This window comes from Centruroides vittatus, unplaced genomic scaffold (genome assembly GCF_030686945.1).
Source record: "Centruroides vittatus isolate TY-2023 unplaced genomic scaffold, ASM3068694v2 contig_2311, whole genome shotgun sequence".
In the NCBI taxonomy this organism is placed as follows: Eukaryota; Metazoa; Arthropoda; class Arachnida; order Scorpiones; family Buthidae; genus Centruroides; species Centruroides vittatus.
Window position 1 is genome coordinate 537459 of NW_027121447.1, and position 22970 is coordinate 560428.

The 22970-nt window shown below is 29.2% G+C and overlaps 1 protein-coding gene across 1 annotated transcript; it reads right to left on the reverse strand.

Moving 5' to 3' along the window:
• Positions 1–2007: 2007 nt before the first annotated feature.
• On the reverse strand, positions 2008–20624 carry LOC136971093 (inhibitor of growth protein 2-like). Its single transcript, XM_067265570.1, has 3 exons — positions 20289–20624; positions 9326–9529; positions 2008–4748 (listed from the first exon to the last, which is right to left on the reverse strand). Exons 1-3 carry the CDS (start codon positions 20395–20397, stop codon positions 4324–4326), a joined length of 738 nt encoding a protein of 245 aa, XP_067121671.1. The 5' UTR covers positions 20398–20624; the 3' UTR covers positions 2008–4323.
• Positions 20625–22970: the final 2346 nt, after the last annotated feature.

A 22970-nucleotide genomic window follows, 5' to 3' on the forward strand; every position in this document is an offset into this window, starting at 1 on the left:
TCTGAATAGAATTACTTTAATTTTGATCACCCTATACTTCGAAGCAAACATTTCAAAACATTTGTCGAACTTTATTGTTTTTTATTTCAAAAAGTAATATTAGATTATCCCAAGCTTTTTGATGCGCTGGTACTGTACATCTGACACGATTATATAATGTACATTCATTAATACAGATTTTGGTTAAAGTTCTGTCACAATTGTCCTCATATCAAATTCAATGACAGTTCCAATCATCATTCATAATTATGGTCATTTTTACAGAATACAGTACTTCAAGTTATTAATACCTTGTAAACTTAATTGAGGATGCATTTCCCCAAACCAGTAACATCTGTTATCACTTTAACAGACAATTAATTAAGACAACTCTGCTAACAGCAGAATTAAAAAGAAATAGATTCAAAAAAATTTTAGTATGAGGAGGACATAAACAAGTTATATTATTGATGACCACATCTAAGGTGGTAACATGCCAGTCTACTGCTTTGGGGACACAGGATTGAATCCAGATAGTCAAAAAAATAAAATCCCAGAAATTCTTGGGCAGTCTGTCCTGGATATGTCAAGCCCCTCTCACCATCAAAAATCTGGAAAAAGGTCCTCTTAGTATCCAGAGTTGAGAGTGAACAACTTAGTATATTATTGATAAATAATAGTCATACCAAAAGCACTCTCTTTAACATATGCCTTTGCCTTTAGTGCTTACCAGTTTATTGTCTTTTTATCAATCTACACAAAGTAAGAGTTTCTAATACCATCTAAATTTTTTATCTTAAAAGCTGATAAGTTTTAGATAAAAATCCCTCTATATAAACTCAAAGAAATATAAAAAAAACCAATTATTGATTTTATCACAGACACTATTAACTTAGGAGCTGAAGGATTGACTTTTAAATCCTTGTAAAAAAATAAAAAACTTTTGTTGTTTGATAAAAATAAAAAACAAAATGGCAAAAGACTCATTGACAGCAATTTTGCATTTTTGACATAATGAAGTTTAGGTGGTTTTCCTTTAGTTATGACATCTACAACGAACTGCTAATGAAGGAAAAAAAAACAAAAAAAAAGAGGATATCTTCTAAATTATATACATGTGGCTAGTGTCATGTTTTCAATCACAACTTCAGAGTAAACAAAGGTAGCAGCTATGGAAAGGTTTTATTTCCATTCTATCAATTTTTATGGGGTATATATTAGTGCAGTATCCATAGAAAATCATAGTAACAGTTATCTGAGTAAGATTGAGCCTAAGTAAATATCTTAAAACATTTCTATACACTACTCTAAATACCTCCCAGGAGAACTTTCTACAGGAAACTGGCCCCCATTTAAGTGTTAGATACACGAAGAAACTCGGAAATCTCAAAAGTAACCAACCCATTGATTGGGTACCTGGACCAATTACCACAATTTGGTGGTTTTATCTACTCTGCTACTAGTGGGAAAATGTAAATACTTCAATGTTCCATAACATGCATGATCATGCTCAATTTTTTTAGGTTGGATGTAATTAGAGAAAATAACTAGAATAATAAATTAATTAGAATAGAATATAGTGTAACCAATTTAAATTTTTCTAAAATTTCATAAATGAATAAAAAATATTTTAATTAGTCAATTATTAACTCATTTCATTTGTTCCTAAACTAAAATTTTGTCAATGATTTATTAATTTTATATAGCCTATCATTAAACTGAATTGTTACAAAAATTTCACTGGAAAATGTACTAAAAAATTTTATCTGTAATATCTCAAAAAAATTTCAATTAATTAGAGAGAAATATAATTACATTCCAATAAATATAGTATATACTATATACATACATATATTTCTACTGCTCATTATCTTCTCAAGAAAAAAAGTTATGTAAAATTCATATTTCTTTGAAAATAAAAGATACATATTTGTAAAATTTTTTAAATTCTAAATATTAAATTTCCCTAATTTTATTTATTGTACATCAATAAAAATATCAGGATGGTGATAAAACTAAGTCAACTAATACTTTTCAATGTATCTTTATTTTGATACTTAAAATGCACCTGGAAACATACATATTTTATACTAAAATAAATTTGGCTTAAATAAATCTACTCTAAACAAATTTAAATTAACAAAATTTTTGGGAAAAGAATTTCTAAAGGTGTGCAAAATGGAACATTTACACTAATATTAAACTCTTTCACATATGGAAAAATATAAAATTTTTTGTTTTTTTTTAGTAATATACTGTTTGTATAAAATTACCATAGAATATACTTTCAACATCAGAAAAATCTTTACTGAACAATTATTCCAAACTACATTTGTATTCAAGATATTAAAAATGCTGGATCATTTAAACAAATCCAACTTTTACTAAAATATAAATGAATAAATACACTTGTAAATATTTCATTTTTTAGGAGAACAAAATTAAAGTTTTTGTAAAGTATCTTTTTTTCAGTTTTCTAAAAAATTTCCAATGCACATAGTAAAGTTTTATTATATAAACTTCACTCGAAATAATTTGCATAATTTACAATATTAGTATCTATGAATTATTTGATCAATATTTCAAAGCAAGCAAGCATTTATATAATATAAAATTTTGCTTACTTATATATATTAAAATCAAATTAAATAATTCCATTTACACATCCTTAGAATCTAATTTTATATAATTAACAACAACAGATTATATATGTAAAGAAAACAAATTATATTAGAACAAATTAGTAAAAACAACATTTGTTCTACTAAATGGCAACTGTACATATATGCCATTTGACTATTTATTATGGGTTCATCTTTCTTTAAAAAAATATCTACTATGCTAATGAAAATTTCAAAGAAACAAATTTCAATTAACAGAACATTACAAACAGATTCCATTTGTAAATGAAAACTTTTGTATTACATTAGCTGTTTTAAGCAGCAAAAAATATTTGTAAAAATTCATTATATATATTGCAAACAAAGTATTGGTAATTATATTTACAGACTATAAATTTAAATTTTTTAATAAAATTCATGAGCTATTTCAGAGAAAAATCATAAAATGAAATTTTAAACTTAGAAATAAATAACATTATTATTTTTTAAAGGTTTACCATCAGCATCTAAAAAAACAATTCTTATAATATTAAAGTTTAAACATTTTGTTTGAATATTAAAATGAATTAACAAAATTATTTATGATTTCCTTCCCTCAATGTACATTCAAGAACATATATTGTATTGAATAATAAATTAATGTTAAGTATCAGAAATATGAAAATATAGTAAGAAGTAACAATTAGCATTAAGAAACAAATGATATAAATGCTATTAAACCACTTTAAAAAAATGCATGTAGATACATTAATAAAAAGCAGAAGTATTTATGATGAAATATCCCAAACACCAATTCAACTAATACCATAATGGCAAGTTATAAAAATTGCTGATTATATTCATTCTATTGAATAATATAACAACAAAATTTTTTTATGAAGAAATTTTTCTTCAAATAATGCAAAATTTTGCATGTTTGATAAAGCTATGTGGATAAAAACATACAAAGTGAAAAAATCAGCAAATTCATTAAATACATTTGAATACCACCTATCTGAATATATTGACATTTTCAATATTAGTATTAGTTTTAAGAAAATACCAGTATTAATATTAATTACTAGTACTATTCTCTTAATAGTATTATGAAACAATATTCATATCAAGAAAATAGTATTATGATTGTTAAAAAAACAGATATATGTGTTGTTTTATACTAACTCTTAAAATAATTCCAAACAACTTAATATCATTAGAAAGTGAATGTTTATTCATATGGCCAAAATTATAAAACAAACTTAAATTCAAAATTTTTACATAATTTGGCTGTTAGAATTTTCATTTATACTTCACTCAAACTGTTTCATGTTTTGCAATTGTTTCTGGATAAAATTATATATTGTCCCTCTCTCTGTTTAATATGTTTTTCAATAATAAACAAAGTTTGGTATTTAAAATTTGATAAAATCTCAGATAAATGGTATTCTAATGTTTTTATATCATTAAATACTTCTAATTGATTATTTAGGTCTAGGACCTGATAACTGGACAACTTAAAATGTTAAAAATATTCTTTATATTAATGAAATTTAGAAGCACTTATTATACAGATATTTTTTTTCATTAACAATCTGTTTGACAAATTTTTTCTTTTCCTTACTATAAATATAGATAATTAATTTTGTGTAAATAAAATAATGTTTGATGAAAAATGATAAATTTGAGAAGTAATGTACATTATGGAACTGTTGAGAATGGTGAAAATGGATTAACTCTAAAGATGCTAAGAAGTTTTGGGCTTCATTTGGTTGCTTCTATCACCTCTACACTTTGGACAGTACCATTTTCCCTTGGGTTTTGTAGTCAAACCAACACAAGAAAAATGAAACCATTCAATTGGGCATTCTTCATTGTCACAACCAATCATTTCACCGAAGGAAACCTGCTCACAAAGACAATAGGTGGGCTCGTCGGGATCAATGGGTGGTTCAATAGGTGACGTGTCACGTTCTTTCTCAGCTTTGGTTTTTCTTTTCTTCTTCTTTTGTTTCTTTCCACTGCCTCCAGTGATTTCTCTATCATGTCTGTCCATTGTTTCGTCTCTGCAATTAAGATCATTGGTACGCGCTCTTCTTGCTCTTTTGCTGGATCGTTCTGGTTGCATATCATTTCTAGTTTCAGTGTGGTTGTCATGCTCACGACCAAAATCTGTAATATATTTCAACAATAATGTTAAATTTAACAAAATTTTTCTATATATTATTTTATTACTGAAGTATATTAATGTTTATGTCTGAATATATTTTTTCTAGTTCCCTCTTAAAAAAAAAATATACTTTGTTTTCAGATAGTATGCAAAAACAACAAATGGAATACTTATGAAATATTGAGACTTTGCAGCCACAAAGAAATAAAAATCATTTGTATAATTTTTTAGAACAAATTTATTGTATCACTCTTACTTAAAATACTGTCTTTTCAACCTAAATCTTAAAGTCAATGCTACTATGCCAAATGCTTTATATTGAAAATATTCTAATTATCAAATATCTATATCATTACATATATGTAAGAATTTAGTATTTATTGAGGTTTAAAATTTATTGATACAGAAATCATTTTTATTAAATAATACAAATTCTCAATAAGATGATAATATTAATACAAACATTTCAAAATTAGTCTTTAAATAATGTTAATCAGTATGTATTTTTTCTGATAACCAACAGTTTATTTAGTAGGATAGAAATAATAATCTAATCCAGCAATTAATTATACTGGATTAAAGACTAAATGACAAATATTACTGTCAACATTTATTGGATATCTTCAAGCTCAAAGTATATTTAGTTTAAATTTATTGTCACACAATGAATACAGTTCAAAAATAGTAATAACTAAACTGAGATTTATTCATATTGGATATATAAGAATGGATTCTAAGTATAAATTGTTTAAAATAATCACGTTATAAAATTTATCATTAGCTAATATTAAATGTTGATTTAATTTTAGCCAATGATAAATTGATTTGTAAGTAAATTGACAATTTTAAATACAAGATGCAAATAAATCACTGAGACAAAATTAAATGCATGTTCTAAATCAGTGGTCGGCAACTGGTGGTCTGCAAGAAAATTTGGGTGGTCCGCAGAGAAATTTGGACATTGATCAACTGAAGGTTACATGAAGTATTACGAAAATGCAAAATGCTTAGTTGCTTTTTTCACTCATTGGGGGTTTTTTATTCAAATCTAAAACCAAATATGAAGTGACTGTTATTAATAAATAATGAACAATAAACAATATTGTGAGTGCAACTGTCGTACTTCGCAGGAAAGCCCTAAGAACCCATAAACTTATTTCAAACAAGCAGCAGTGAACTTTAGACTTACATTAATTTGTTATAATTAAACACATGAGTTTCAAGTTAATACAGTAAAATTGAACTTTTATGATCATTATTCTACAGATTTTGTATTGTTTAAAAAAATTCATGATAGTGGTCCATAGGATTCAAAATTGAGAGTTTAGTGTCCATAGGTCAGAAAAGTTGCAAACCACTGTTCTAAATAAGTATAATAATCTTTAAATATATAAAATGTAAAATGTTTTAAGTATTTTACATTTTATATGAATAGATTCACTTCAAATATAAATATTTAAAGTGAATCTATTGTACACTGAAATCAGAAATGATTTTAAAATCAAAGGAAAACATACAAAAAATATTTCTTTATGGTTTATTAAAAATCTAAATCATCTATATAATCTAAATAAAATGTTTATTTTTAAGCAATGAACATGTAGAGCAGTGATTCTCAACCACTGTGCTGCGAGATTTTTGAAGTGTGCCACCACTGCAAATATCCATACATAAGCGACTAGTTTAATTGGTTCTACCTACCTAGAGCACATTTGGAAATTGTAACCAGTGTTACCAGTAACTGCTGGTAGTGACCAAGGCATTTAGAAAATGTGATCTGAATAACCAACTGCGTTTAAAAATCACTGTTATCATGTCACTGGTTGTCCTGCAGTACTTACCAAAGTAACCATGTGTGCTGACAAATTTTTAAATTATTAAAAGTGTACCGTGATGAAAAAAGGTTGAGAATCACTGATGTAGAGCATGCAACATTTTCAAGGTACATTGATTCTAGAGAGCCTTTATTCCAAATCCAAAGAGAGCCCCTATCTTGGGTTCAGTCAGGTCACAATGGCAGTGTCAATGGCCAGGTGGTAAAAAGTGGGTTTGACACATCTGAGACAATCACCCACAAAAATCCCATATTTAATCCTGGTTGGAGGCTCCCTCATACAGGTAGGGTGACATCTTAGCTACCTCGGCCATCTAGCCATCCATCTGATTTTAGATTGTACCGTTTGTGGCCATTGCTGTTATTTGCTTTTGATAAAAGTCTCTCTGCCAATATTATACATAAAAATATGGCTGGATGGCAAATGTGGTTAAGACATCAGTTCTGGATTGAATCCAAACAAGCAACCCCATGAAATTTTTGTGAAATGCCTGTCTAGAATGTTGGGCCAATTCTCACCACTACCTGACCCATTGTTGGTCTGACTGAACCATGAGGGCATGCTTTTAAAAAGATCTTATTAGTCCACACAGAGTAGAAACAGTAAAGAAATGCTAGACTATGTAATTATCATTCCATCATTAAAGATACCTTCAAAACAATAGATGGTTTCATGCAATCATATAGCACTTTTGCTATGTGATATATCAGCAGCTAGTTTCACTCATACATGCATAATGCAGTATTACTAACTTAGACTAACCTATTTTTAGGTAATGAAGTGATTTTAAAGTGGAAAGTTATTCATTAGAACTAGTGAATTATAATCATGCCGGAATACTTTTACAACAAAATCTGCATACCACGGACAGATCATGGTAATATTAATAAGAATATCAGATCAATAATAATCAGTGCACAATATTTTCAGATAAAGATACATCTTCCATATCTTCAAGGGCACTATGCCACTGCATCCAGATGATTGCCAAAAACAGAAAAATCATTCTTTTATATAGATATCAGGCCAAACTCCAAACATACTCCAAACATGGCCTTTCTTAATCAAAGTCTTGGAATGCGATAAGCTGGTAAGCAAGAAAGTTTTACTGTGGACATCACCCATTTTTGAGGCCCTGACTGTCTCCAATAGAATTTGAATCCTCATTATATAGGTGAGAGGCAAATACTCCCACTCTATATCACTGCAGCTTAGACTCCTCCTGCAGGCCATGCTAACTCGATACGCAATATTTCTGACAGCTAAAATACAGAAATCCTCATTAATTTGAACTCAGATAGTTCTAAATCCCATTAGTTTGTGACTGCACTTTGTCCTGACTGGGGATATAGAGATTTACATGTTAAGGAATTTACAAAAAAAATCTGCAGACCATGATAATATTAATAAGAGTATCAGATCACTAATCAGTATATAATATTTTTCAGATAAAGATATATCTTCCATATCTTCAATGACACTATGCCAATGCATCCAGATAATGGCCAAAAACAGGAAACTCATTTTTTTTTTAAATAGCTCTCAGGCAATGCACATTTGATGATCTTAAAACAGTTCAACTGAAATCTGCTTATGTTTCAAATAAACGGGAATTTCCATCAGAATCTGTTAGCAATATTGGAGAAGACTGAAGAAATCATATTACAGCAATGAGCGATAAAAACTGTCATTTGAAAATTTTGCAAATTTTGATAATGGTCTAGTTGTCTGTGGACACTTGTCTGAAAACCAAGAACAAGAAACAAGTAATAAAAATGAAGAAGAAATAAATCCTATCAAAGGCAAATATCTTAATATTCCTACATGTAGAGAAGCTAGAAAAGATCTTGAGCTCTTGAGGAGCTTTCAAAAAACTACACAATCATAAAACAAGAAGTTTTTGAGATGGCTGACTGTGTCAAAAAACATTGTTGAGTAGAAAATAATGAATTGCCAGCAAAAAAAACTTGTGAAACAGACCCTTTTCTCTATAGTGATAATTTTTATTTTTTAGATATGTATATATACAAAATAACAATAAAAAAATAATGTATTTAAGTCTAACTATATTGTACTGTGATATTTACAATCTCGTTGAAATAATAGTAATTTCAATAACTTGAAATTTAACACAAAATTCTCTCAACACTTCAAATTATAGCATCTACTGTATATGAGATTTTATACCTTAAAAATATCTGTTATAATGTTTTAAAATAATTCTGAAATCAATTGATCTAAGTTTCTAAGTATTTTTCTTTTGTAGACACAAAATTATATGATGTAATCACATCTTTCCAAAATCAAAAATATTTACAGTATTTGCTATAACAACCATTTGATGTAATGTTCATTTTTGACAGGTCTCCTAAAACAGTCATATATGACAATCAATCTTAAATATCAGACAAATGATTAACATATGGAAATGTTGCATCTTTTCCTTTTTTTTTAATTTTAATGAAAATTATTTTAGTTTGAGAAAACTTATTAAATAGCAGATTAGTCTAGAGAAAATTTTAAGTTTATTAATAAATAATTTTAAACAAGAATAATAACTAAAAGCTTGCATTTTTTAAAAATAACTTTGAGAAATTTAAGATAATATAACAAATAAAATTGAAGAAAAAAAAGTTTACTATTTATAGATTTAATATCTAGTTCTTTTGGCATATACATACTAACTATAAAAATATTTCAATTTAAATATATATTTATTCTGATATTTATAATTTATCTTTTACCTAATTTCTCATGATCTATGTCTAATTGTCTGGTTTTATTTTCAATCATGTCTTGAATCTGTTGAAGTATTTGAAGTTTTTCATCACCAATATCCTGTAAACGAATAAGACATCTTTGAATCTGTAACATAGTTCTTTTCCTGACAACATTATCCAATTCTTTTTGCAGTGAAGACTGATGATGATCAACATCATGAAGGATCTCTAAAAATCACAATGAAATAATTTTATATAAGATATTTAATTTAAATAGAAATTTAAATAAATTTAATAAATATAAATCAATTTCAAATAAGAAAATTTAATTTAAGATGTTATAACTTACTTTCTATTGAATTATAATAATGTAAATTAAAATTTTTGGTTTATACTAGATCCAGTATGTCATTCAACATACCTAAGGTATGCTGTAATGGCAAACTAATCCTTCAATAATTGGGGATATAATTGTGCTATATTAGGTTACTGCAGATAATATAAAACAAGTGCAGGAAATCCTCGTTAGTTTGAAATTCAAATTATTGAGTTTTGAATTACTACTTGTAGCCAATCTTCCAACCCCACAATCCAGATGTTTTATGAGTTAAGAGGAAAAAAAGAGTAATTGATAGGTAAGCTGATATCTAAAAATGTGTTACTGTAAAAGAAAAATCATGTTAATCACATTAGAGTTGTTCATGGTCTATTTTTCTCTTATAGAATGAAGGCATTTTGATCTGAACAAACAAGTTTAAATACAAATATCACAGTTTGGACAGAATTTTCACTTCGTATTTCAAAGTAGCTGTATTTCAAATTAACCGAATTCCTCAACATGTAAATCTCTATATCCCTGGCCAGGACAGAGTGCAGTCACAAACTAATGGAATTTAAAATTATTTGAGTTCAAATTAATGAGGTCCTCCTGTAGTTTTCTATCAGAAATATCACATATCAAGTTAGCTCAGCCTGCAGGAGGGACCAGTGCTACAGTGGTGTAGAGGTAGAGCCCTTGTCTCTCACCTATCTAATGAGGATTGAAATTCTATTGGAGACAAAAACACAGGGCCTCAAAAATGGGTGATATCCACAGTACAACTTTCTTGCTTACCAAGTTATTATCCCATTCCAGACTTTGGTTAAGAAAGGTCTTGTTTGGTGCAGTTTGGCCTGATGTTCCTTTTAACAATAAAAGGCAAAATGAAATTAAGAAGTGCAGATTGATTTGTACTATATGACAATAATAGTAAAGGGCATCTTTGGACAAATTCTGTTCAGTCCAATCCAGTGTATCCATGTATTCAACATGGCTTACAAGTACTCTGTATTTGCATTTGTCTGTTTGTCAAGCCCATAACAAGGGAGGCTCTTTAGAGCTATGCCTTCCAAAAAATATTTGCAGTCTTTCCAGGAAAACTGAGGAGTGGAGAAAGCTGGAAAATAAACCTAACTATAAGCCAACAGTATACTTTATTACTTGTAATTTTGTATTACAGCATAAGAACTAGGATGATACCATTTGTGTTTCGAGAAAATTTACATTCATCCCAGAATATTGGAGTATTTTGCAACTTGCAATAAAAATAAATCAAATTAACTTAATTATTTTACAGAAAGCTTTACATTAAAAGTTTCTTCATTTCAGAAAACCATATAGCAGTGTTTCTCAAACTTTTTGGACCGCAACCCCCTTCTGCACTTAAAAATTTCAAAGGACCCCCGAAGAATAAGTGTGTCAAAAAACATCCCGGAGGGAGGGGGTTAGGCTCGTATTTAAATATTTATATTATTTTTATTATTTATATGTGCAATTTATTTAAGTAAAAATTATTTTATATATTTTTTATTTCTATTATTTCTAAACATGAATCCAATAGTAAATTTATAAAATATTTGAAAAAATTGATCTGGCATCAATTTTTCAGCGACCCCCCAAATATTTTTCACGACCCCCACTTTGAGAATCACTGCCATATAGGACCAGATTTCAAGTATTCCTTCTGTCCTCCTATCAGTATGATAATTTGGTATCAACTGAATTCAGATTGAAACTATAATTTTATAACAACTACATATCACTATTCTATCTTTGATCATTCAAGGATTACTTTTCCCATCATAGCACACCTTGGGTTTGTTGCTTGACATATGCCAGACCCACTATATCTTTCTTTAAAATTTAATAATTAAATTTACGATTTGAAAGTAATGTCAAAAAATGTTTTTAGTTTGAAAATATGAATAACAGCAAATTATTATTTCCAACAAACTCTAAATTAAACTTATTCTCATGTTTAAAATAAATTAAATCATCAAATAAAAAACTAGCATCTGCTGTTTAAAAACAAATAATAACAATAAAAATCCAAATATATAAAGAAAAAGGAACAAGCAATTATTTATTGTGACATTGTCACAATGGCGGGCTGCAATTTTTAATCATATTTTTACTTTAAAATATATGCTCTCCATCCCAAATTAGCACTATAGTGACTTACTCCTGTACATCATACTTTTCCTTTAGCAATCAAGTCATGCCAGTTATATAACTCTCTTCACGGGAAAATTTTTGAATTAAAATAACCATGACTTCTGGTTTGCATTGGAAGTTTGTATATAGTTACTTGGGGCCACCTGCCCCTAAGCCTTCTATATCTGGTCTTGAATTTCATTTATCTAACACTGTTCTTGAGATTAAGAAAAGACAGATGTACAGATGTCAGAAAGACAGTTGGAATTTATAGACCTACAATTTTTTCAAACTGCACTCCAATTAAGAATTAAAATATTACAGCATAACCTTGTTTATCCAAGAAAATGTGGATCAATGGTACCAAAAGATAATTGAAAACTTTGATAATAAGGACTTGCAATCATTTCAAATTAAAAATGACAAATATAAAAAATTTATATGGTATATCACTTTTAAATTCTTGTTTTATCATAATGAGTTTAGTTATATATAGAATAACAATTTTTATATCATTTATTACACATACAATAGTTAAAGAATAAAAAATGTGTATATATGAGTGATTTTTCATTTAAAAGTCATTAAAAGCATAGCATTCTTTAAGAGCATTAACAATGTAAAATTTTCAATTCCAGTTAGAAAGCTTACGGATTGCTTAGATGAATTCCTTTCTATTTGAAAAGTACTTTTTTAAAAGTTGACATTTGAAATTATTGCTTAAGATAATTTTGTTCTTGACAACACTCCATTGAATCCCATTGGTTCATCTTCTGATGACATTAAGATGGTTTCTTACTACCTGGCATGACATCCTTGGAGTAACTTAGACTGCATTCACACTACTGATGACAACCAAAAGCGCTGATGTTTTTATCATTTGTATTTGTCTGTAAAATGTTCATACCAGTCATTATTGTTAATCTTTCATCTTAGTTGTTTGTTGTTTGAAAGTTAGCCAAGATTCAGCATTTGTCATTGCTGTAATGGTATTGTCCAATTTGTGTAGACTTCCCACAATTCTTTGAAGATGGTGGATGAACTGCTAATCTCTTGTGTCGAAGAGAAGGCCCTATAAAGCTTAAATTATTAATACATGGTCAAAAATACTTGGAGACATACAAAAATAATTTTAAAAATCCTTTGATGTGTTTTAACTGTAATTCATGGACCAAAGCATGAAATTTGTTGATGTTGCCTTGTGTTTTTCCCTCAAAATGAATAGCACTGATTCACCATCAACATTTTGATATTTTCCTTAACAAAAGTAATAAATTTCGCTGTCAACATAAAAAAATTAACATTTTACTCTTTATGTCCATTTTTAAACCAGAAATGTGTTCAGTCTAAAAGTGTAGAATTCCATGGAATAATGCTCAGCTTAATGTAAATTGTGCATGCTCTAAGGCAAAACTAATAAACAATATGAACACTTTGGCAATGAATGAATGAGATGAAAGACAAGCATCATTATCATTTATAATCTGTGGTAGTTGTTGTTGGCAGAGTGAATGCAGCCTTATAGATCAAAGTTGCTCCTGCAATCTTTATTGGCAACCTCTGAAGAGAAGTTGCCAATAAAGATTGCAGGAATAAACTTTATTGTACATATCACCAAAAAAACATTACGTCATGAGTTATTCGTATCATGTATTTTTAAATTATAGCTAAGAGAAATTTGAAATAGCTCTCATTTTTGGAAAAATTCATAGATTTTAGCTATTTCAAATATCCTGCTATTTGATACTCAAGATTACTTAGTTTTTTGTCCGACACTAGGTGTTGATAAAATTTAATATGAGACTTCAACTTCAGCTATATACGTTCTGTGGTCTTTGGTGTTTTCGGTAAGCTCACAATGCTATCAGGCTCATACTCATAACTACTTTCAGTCCAGCTTGACAAAGTTCCATGTTATTCTGTAGTTTCATTTTATTATCGGCACTGCATCTGGAGAGATTTTGCGATTGACGTTAAAATACATGTTTAACATATTTATAATAACAGTTCAAACTACTTTAACCAAGTAGCCTGTCTACCATATCAATTCTATAAGTATACCTATTTTTTTGTGTTTTTTTTTACATTAAACCAGGCAAGTGTTTGACCACGATCTCACCTACTGGGAAGCAACAATGTGGTTGAAGCTGTAGCATGCTTGCTTGTTTACTTTAATTAACAAAAAAAAAAAAAAAAAAATTAGGTGAGTGGCCCGGCAGGAAATATTATTTCTGAAATTTGGCCCGCCTTTTCAAAAGGTTGGCCACCCCTGGTCTAAGTTATTGAACTACTTCCCTATCTATTACCATATGTACTTGATTAGTTCCACAAGTGTAAATTATCCCACAAGCTTGAAATAACTACATCATTTAAAAAAATAAAATCACAGTTCTTAAATAAAACATATAGGTTTATTACAAGTATGTTTTCTAAGCTATGGATTACTGTTAATAGCCTACTAAAAACTAATTGTGTAAATTATTGAAATCACTTTTCTTACTGTCTGCATTACGTTTTAGAACCATTTTTTTGTTTTCATTTAATAATGTGTACCGTTTTGGTAACTAGTTTAAAATTTAGCATTGTTCAAAAATTTGTTTAGTAATTGTTAAAGTTGTGGAAGAAGAATCTGCTAATTCTGATGCCAATGAGCTAGGAAAAACTAACAGCAAAGGGAAATATATATAATCAAGGTTAAATTAGAAGTCATTGATTTTGCCTAAAAACAGTAATACAGCTTCAAAGCACTCCAGTCTGTTGTCATTCTATTTTTAAATGGAGACTAAAGAAATCTGATCTGTTTCTGGTTTTTATTAAAAACAAAAAAGGCTTAAATAATGCAGACTATCTTGACTTTACTGGATGGGTCTAGTTCAAGCAGTGCATGAAATATATGGAGCAGCACCAGTGCCTATGAATATGAAGGGATGATCTATGAATGAGTTGATCAGTTGACCTTTTTAACAAATGTCTCACATCAAATCATTAAGTGCATAAAAAATATTATTTAATAACATTATTTATCCATTGTTGAATGATAACAGAAACAGTCACACATTTACAATACCTAAGAAAATATAAATAAATATTTATACAACATTGAAAAATAACTAAACATATTTAGGTACCAGTATTCTAAAAGAACTCAGAACAAAATATATTTTTATCATAAAATTGATACTTAAGACTAACAAAATAAGTGTTTATTTTTATTTTCCAGTACAAAATGGAAACAAAAAATAATATCTATGCATTCATGCATTAAAATAATTTTTTTGATAATAGAAAATTTTGTTACACCCAAAACAATTTCTTTTCATTGTTAATTTCACTCAGAATTTTCTGCTCAGTTCATTAGCAGGAATGCTTATGGTCAAATTTCAGTCAGTGTTGCTGATCTTAATCTATTCTTTATATATATTTTAATTTTAAAAAAGTTCATTTGCAAGCTACTTGAAAAATTGGCAAAGTTAAAAAATATTAACATGCAAAAAGCAAGTATGAAGTAATCTTCTAGATACATTTAGATGTATTTATATATGTTAATGATGTGCAGGTTATGACATGTATATTAATAATAAAAAATATGAGGTAAGCCCCAACAAAAATTTCTGGATGTGTCACTAGTGCAGATACTTATATATAGCATAAATTTAATTTGCATATTAAGTTTTGATTGGACTAGTCTGGATAGAAGGACTATGTCAACACGACAGACAGGTAATCTACCAAGGGTGAAATTTCCTGGCTTCCCATGGTCCTATCTACCCCTGTATCTGGAGGCAGAACTAATAGTAAAGGTTAATTAGATGAGCACATCTGGAAAAATATTTATAATGCATGTTGAACTGATATCTGGTAAGTCACGGATTAATAAAATTTTGGGATAAACAGAAATTTATAAAGTTAAGGAAGAAAAAGTTGATAGTGCTTTTGAATTTGAATCTAGCAATGGCTAGCTCAATTTCTATAAGCATCAAAATCTTACATCACACAAACATACATTATCACAAAAAAGTCCAGTAGATTTAGTGTAAAAACTAATCAGTTATGTTGTTTATTGCAATAGAAACCTCAAGTGTTCTTGTATTGTTTATTGTAGATAGCCACAGAAAAAAATTACATGTATATCCTATCTAATATCATAGCTGCTGATGAAATGGCAGTTTGGCTGGAACCTATTCCTTCTGAGTCTATTATTCAAAAAGAATCAAAAGTTTCCATGAAAAAAGCATACTATTTTTTGTTGAAAGTTACTTTGGTTGGCATTTCTTGCTTGGGATAGCTATCATTGTCATTTAAGTGAAAATGTTAAAATCAAACTCACACAGTATAAAATTAATATTAGTTGTTGCTCCTGATGCTTGTACAGCTTATATTCAAGTTTTGACATATCATGGAATAAACCATTCAAACAATACTTATGTGGATTTTACAAAAATTAGTTGCATAACATTGAACATGCATATAGTGATGCAGACAACAAAAAAAGGCACCAAGCTTAGAATTGCTTTGTAAATGGATTATTAATGCATGAAACTTCATAGATAACAATTTAAGTGCTGCTTCATTTAAATCATGTAATCTTAACATGAACTTAGATGACAGTGAAGATCAGTTGATCAAGTGTTAAGTTTCAACTATATGTTAAGTTTGCATGTTTATTTCTTTCTTTTGCATTATTCAATTACCTGCATTTCATTAGTATTCATACTTTATGTCACACACACATTAGGCAGCTTATCTTTTAGAATCTTTGCACAAATGGTTCAGAAAAATTGCACAATACTATGCTTATCATACCAAGCACAGCCAATATAGAAATGTTCAATTTTGACAAGTTTGAGAATAAAGACATGAATAAAAATGAGTCTGTAATCATTGACTATAGTGAGGATGTAAAATTTTAACTTCTTGTTGCTAAAATAGCTTTAACTTATGTTGGAAATAAATGTTTATCAAAAGCTACAGAAGTACTAACAAATATAAAAACTACACTGGAACCTCACTTAACAAGCATAATTCGTTCCAGAGTCTTACTCGTAATGTGAAACACTCGTTAAGCGAAACAATTTTTCCCATAGAAATTAATGTAAAATACAATAATGCATTCCACGTCAAAAAATGCTCAAATGTTTTATGTATAACATTTATTCAAAAAAATTGTACAATATACACTGTTAAGGAGCGTGAATCGTCATCATCTTTTCTTCTAGCATGGAATGAACCATCCTGGAATGAGAATTTGATTTGCAGAAACAAAAAAAAAATTGCAGCTAATATGTTTGATAAACACTCCAAACGATATGCCAAATTCTTGGGTTATGTAAATGCTATAATTAAATATTAGAAATTAATTAATTTGACTAGAGGTAGGCAGTTATGTTTCCACCTTGTATTAAATTTAATAATTATAAATAGTTAATTTTTAATTCAGACATGTCTAAAATTTAATTTGGAATCGGTCATTAAATTTAATGACCCAAGAATTTGGCATATCGTTTGGCATGTTTATTATATAACGGGCTATGGTTGTTGATGTTTATGAGTAATACGTGTGAACACAAGTTTGGAAAAATATGTGATCTCAAGCAACACTAAGCTGCTAGCAGAACGAGTGCTAAACACAGACTGATGGAACATGCCGCATGCGCACAATTCGGGACTTTCCCTCTCCTCATCACTCATTATGCAAAATATTGCTTGTTAAGCAAGGCAAATTTTTACAATTTGTTTTGCTCGTTATGTGAAATACTTGTTGTGTGAGGTGCTCGTTAAACAAGGTTCCACTGTATTTTTGAAAAAATAAACATACAGATTTAAATATCCTCATAGGCTTGAAGAAATCCATACCCCAAAGATTTAAAAATTTAGACCCACAGTAGAAGCTGTTCCAGTACATATGATAATAAGGAAAGATGAAAATTAGTGATAATCTAAATGTCCAAAACCAGGAGAATATGTGGATGGCACAAAACATTCCATCTAAATTTCAATAATTTTTTTCCAAGTGGTCAAAGAAAATGCAATCTAACAATATTATGTTGAAAAGCCACTCTTTTCTTGCTAATACTGGCAGTTTTTCTTCAATAACTGCCTTCAGATTATCCAGAGCTGCAAGCATTACTTTTCTGTATTAATGATCTGATTTTGGGGTAGAAGTAATTTCCTGCCAGTCATAAGATTAGCATAACATTTTTTGAATGCAAACCAGCTTTTGTCTGCACTACAGGAATTAGATGACTTTGTGATCTTTTTCAATAGACATTAGCATAAATAATTCATTTTTCATTGCCAGTAATTAGTTGTTTCAAAAAGAATCCATCTGGTTATGTTTGAGCAGTAAATCACAGGCAGATATTCTGTCTATCAGATTCTCTCCATCAACTGATTTCTCCCATAGCATGATATGTATAATGTGAATTGTCAACAACCAATCCTTGAACAATAGATAACACTTATGCAATTAGTTTAATGTGAATTCATTTGAATTAATGCAGTGATTGCATCATCATCATCATCATCAAATGAATAAACTTTTTGATCAACCCAATACATGTTGCTATCTTTTGAGGAAGTGACATCATCTGCATTCATGAGATCAAAGAAAATTATGGTTTGATATAAAAAAAATAAACTGAAAACTGTGCAATTTGAAAGAATCTTCAGAGTTCAAAAACTTAAGAGAAAAAGACACCTATAAACGGTTTGTAGATGACAACATTCTAGAGAAGAAAGTGTTAACAATGAAATCATGAAAGCAAGGAAAAATGCTAAAAGAACAAAATCAGAGAACCTAGAAGCTATGAGAAGAAATAAAATTTACAAAGAATATTGGTATATTATTTGGAAGGAAAGAGCTTAAAATTGCAAAACTTGTATATCAAAACGAAAGATACATCTGCCATTAATATAACTGTTATATATTTACAGGTTGAAAATTAAATAATAAATATATATGTAAATGGTATTATGCATGTTTTCAGATTAACCAGCCATTCATTTATCTGGCCCAAGGTCTGGTCCTATAAAAGCCAATCAATCAGGAGTCTGTTAAATTTTAGAATAAATTAACCAGATATTTTCCTGCATGATTTTAAGTTTATGAAATTTTTCTGAAGAGATTGTCATATGGAAGTTTCAATTTTTAGCATTTTGACAAATACAGACTAAAAACAAGAGAAAATAGTTATAACATTTAAAAAAATTAAAATGTGAGAAATCATAAACTATTATATTGCTAATTCATTCCTTTTCACACTCATGATAAAAAGTTTTGTTAAGTTTTGCTATACTAAATGATAGAATTCTTATGATATAAAATATTTTAATGTATTGAATGTTTGTCATGCTTGGAATATTATCACAAATGAATAATTCTATTTAGTATTTAATGCAAATAATTTCTATAACATTTGTAAAAAACTTCTCAAAATAATCATCACATAAAATTAATACTGAAATGTTAGTATTCCTTTCATGGTAGGTACTATGTACAGTTAGTATTCATTTACAGTAGTTAAAACAAATGATAACATTCATGAATCATTTCATTCCATGCCAATAATGAAAAATCTCTTGAGAATGAAATGCTAGTTAATTAATAGCATTAATTTTGCTATTGATTTTATAATAATTAGTACTAAAATGAAAGTAATTGATAATTTATGAGAGCATTTCAAACAGATGCTAAAGAAACTAACTATGCAGAAACTATCAAGATGGGTCATGTTTTTTTTGTATCTAGCTTCATTATGATCTATTTGTCAATGAACTGTTTTTATGTTAAACAGATAATGAATCACTATTTTTACAAACAAAAAAAATAAAAATTACAGTTATGATATAATTATTAGCTAGCCTATTTTTCTCATTATACTTTACATTTACATCTCCTAAAAATGATAAATACATTTCAAACATTTCTAATCTTAAAATTATATGAAGAGAATAGCTAAACTATTCATCAATATTTTATACATAGGCCTATAGATTTTTCTTGATTAATGTATTTAAATTTATTAAATGTAAATCATATCACAACCAATATACATTCAAATATCATTCTTCTTAATGATATATTCACATTGAATGTTTTTTAACTCCCAAAGAAGACATACTTACATTATGTCTCTAAATCATAAATAAATATTTAAAATACAAATCATAAAGCAGAATTTATGAATACTAATGTGGAATGGAAAAAGTATTTATAAATAGTTCTTTCCTAAAACAATAAAAAAAAGGAGCTATTTTTAAATTTATTTATAGTATTCATCTAATATATTGAAATATTAAGAAAGACAATCAATAAAACAGAAAACATTGTAAAAACTTCAGTTTCTAGAAATATTAACTAAATATATATAATGGTTTTAAACAATTATTTTAAAAGTGTATTTTATTCTTAACTATTTTCACCAATCTGTTAATCCTTAAGCAAATTTTAACATAGACTAATGAAAAAATCTTAATAATCAAATTATGTTATTATAATAAGGTGGTAAGATATACCTTGATATTTCAGATCCAATTCTCTTAATTGTGTGATGTTTCTTTGAACGTCATCTGGTAAATTTTCGACGCATTCTAAATAATGATCTACATAAGAAGCTGACAACATCGCTTCTATAGCGGCTTGGTTTAAAACCGCGTCCCATGAGTTTCCTTCCTTCGACGTTATTTTGACGGCTTTTTCGACAAATACTGACTAAAAAGAAAAAAAAAACAAATTTCTATTAACAACGACTAACGACCGATAAGCGTTTCAGATCGCCACCAGCATTTAGCTCGTTTGAAATGAATCAAAAGGCATTTGGAAAAAAAAACATGGAAGTCGACTACAACGCAAACTGGTGGTTAAACAATTAATCATTATTATTATTTTTATTTTTTTTTTTGTTTTTATTTTTATAATTAATATTTTTAAATTCGTTTTGTTAGGTTCGTTTAAAATAATATTAGGAATAAAAGTTAATGTTTTAGTAAAAACATAATTTTAAAAATTTATGGTGAAATTAAATTTTGATATTCAGTTATTAATAATGTTCATATTTATATATTTAAAAAAAAATTATGCCTTCGTAGAACGTTATAAAGTGATAATGTGCAGAACAATCGTATTTAAATTTGAAATCTAAAGAATCGAGTGGCAGTGACTCCGTGCCAAGTAAAAAGTCATTGACCATGGCCTGTATATAGGAATCACAGTTGCCGATTTTTCGGGAGTTGCCCCCAAACGACTATAGTAATTCTTAATATCTCGTTCAAAAGATGATTGTTTTTTAGGCAATATGCAAAATTTCAGATTTTTCTATAAAGGGGTTACCGATATATAAACAATCAAAACGAGTAAAAATGCTAAAAAAACTGTATTTTTTTTCTTTTCACCCGGCACTCACTGCAGGTGCTTCTAGAGCACCTGCAGTGCCAGTGACATTATGACTATTTACATAACAGTCTAAGTTTTTTCTTTGGAGTTTTCCTTTGGTAAAGATAAACTTAGCACCAAAACGGTATCCACAAAATTTTTATTATTGTTTTCTACATTTACATTTCGTATCTTCGGCGTGTATACCCATTATCAGATATCTCTATGCGTCAAAGTAAATACACAGAGTCACGTTTCGATTGGATTAGACCAATTGCTTTGAGGAACAAATCTATTCTTTTATTCCATTACCGATCTCTCTACTTCAGTCCATGTTAGCAGGAAAACTTTATCGGAAGAGTACTGATTTTTCTTTTCTGTTTCAAAAATACACATGGAACAACTTTCAGGTTGTTCTATGTGTATTTTCCCTCGAGATTTCCATTCAGATATACCTCTTTAATATCAAAAGAAGGCCGGATGGTCGAGCAATCAAGGTGGTAGCCTACCGCTCTGGGGGACTCGGGATCGAGTCCAAACGGGTCGAAAAATTCTCAGGCATTTTTCAGGGGTTTCTGTCCGGATATGTCAGGTCCTGTCTCTCATCACTCGGCCGCCCCTTTGTGGGCCTGACCGAACCCATAGTGGGCTTGCTAAATGAGGCTCTCTTAGTTCCCACAGGAAAGAGTTATTTAAAAAAAAAAAAAAAGTCGAAATGATATATACACCATCTTCGATACGCTGCCAAAGCAAGTATAGTCATTATTGACTTATCCTTACTTTACAACAGATGAAAACACCTCTGTACATTTAATGTTTTCAAGTTGTTGGCATCCTCTCGCTAAGAGATGTGCTTTATACTCAATAATGTTTCCACTTTGTTTTTATCTTCACGACTAGGTGCATAGATAGACACAGGGCATTTCTACATCATTTATATTCGGAATCTCCTATAGGCCGATACGCGTTTCGGGCGGCCGGATGGCCGAGCGGTTAAGGTTAGCAGCCTGCAGGCCTGGGGGACCCGGAATCGAATTCGGACGAGTCGAAAAATCCCCAGGAATTTTTCGGGAGTAGTCCGTCCGGATATGTCGGTCCCCGTCCCTCACCACCCGGCCGCCCATTGTGGGCCTGGCCGAACCCATAATGGGCTTGCTATAAGAGGCCCTCTTAGTGCCCACTGGTCGGAAAGAGTTACAAGAAAACAACAATACGCGTTTCGGGCATAAGCCTCTCATCTGTCGGCATGACTTCCGGGATTTCTTGTAGGTGGTGTTGACACGTATACATTCCGTTTAAAATTACTTATTTACAGTTAAAATTGTTTTAATGTTAAAATGCCATTATAGTGTAAAATATATTTACAATTAAAAGTACTATTACAGTTAAGGTTTCTTGACTTAACATCGAACATCTTCTAGCATATTACGTTCGATGTTAAGTCAAGAAACCTTAATTGTAATAGTACTTTTAATTGTAAATATATTTTACACTATAATGGCATTTTAACATTAAAACAATTTTAACTGTAAATAAGTAATTTTAAACGGAATGTATACGTGTCAACACCACCTACAAGAAATCCCGGAAGTCATGCCGACAGATGAGAGGCTTATGCCCGAAACGCGTATCGGCCTATAGGAGATTCCGAATAAAGATGATGTAGAAATGCCCTGTGTCTATCTATGCACCTAGTCGTGAAGATAAAAACAGATAAAAGAAGACACGGTTTCAGAATACACAATGTTTCCACTGTCGTCACTTTATCGTTTAAAAAAATCTTGAAGTAATAGTGTGGCGTTTTGTTGGACGATCAATTTCCCACG

What these genes read in the sequence shown, in the direction of transcription:
- LOC136971093 (XM_067265570.1), bottom strand. Translation starts at nt 20,397, where the DNA reads ATGTTGTCAGCTTCTTATGTAGATCATTATTTAGAATGCGTCGAAAAT. An exon ending in ATTGGATCTGAAATATCAAG is followed by an intron (nt 9,530 to 20,288) that starts GTATATCTTACC and finishes TGTGATTTTTAG; the next exon opens with AGATCCTTCATGATGTTGAT. An exon ending in CATAGATCATGAGAAATTAG is followed by an intron (nt 4,749 to 9,325) that starts GTAAAAGATAAA and finishes AATATATTACAG; the next exon opens with ATTTTGGTCGTGAGCATGAC.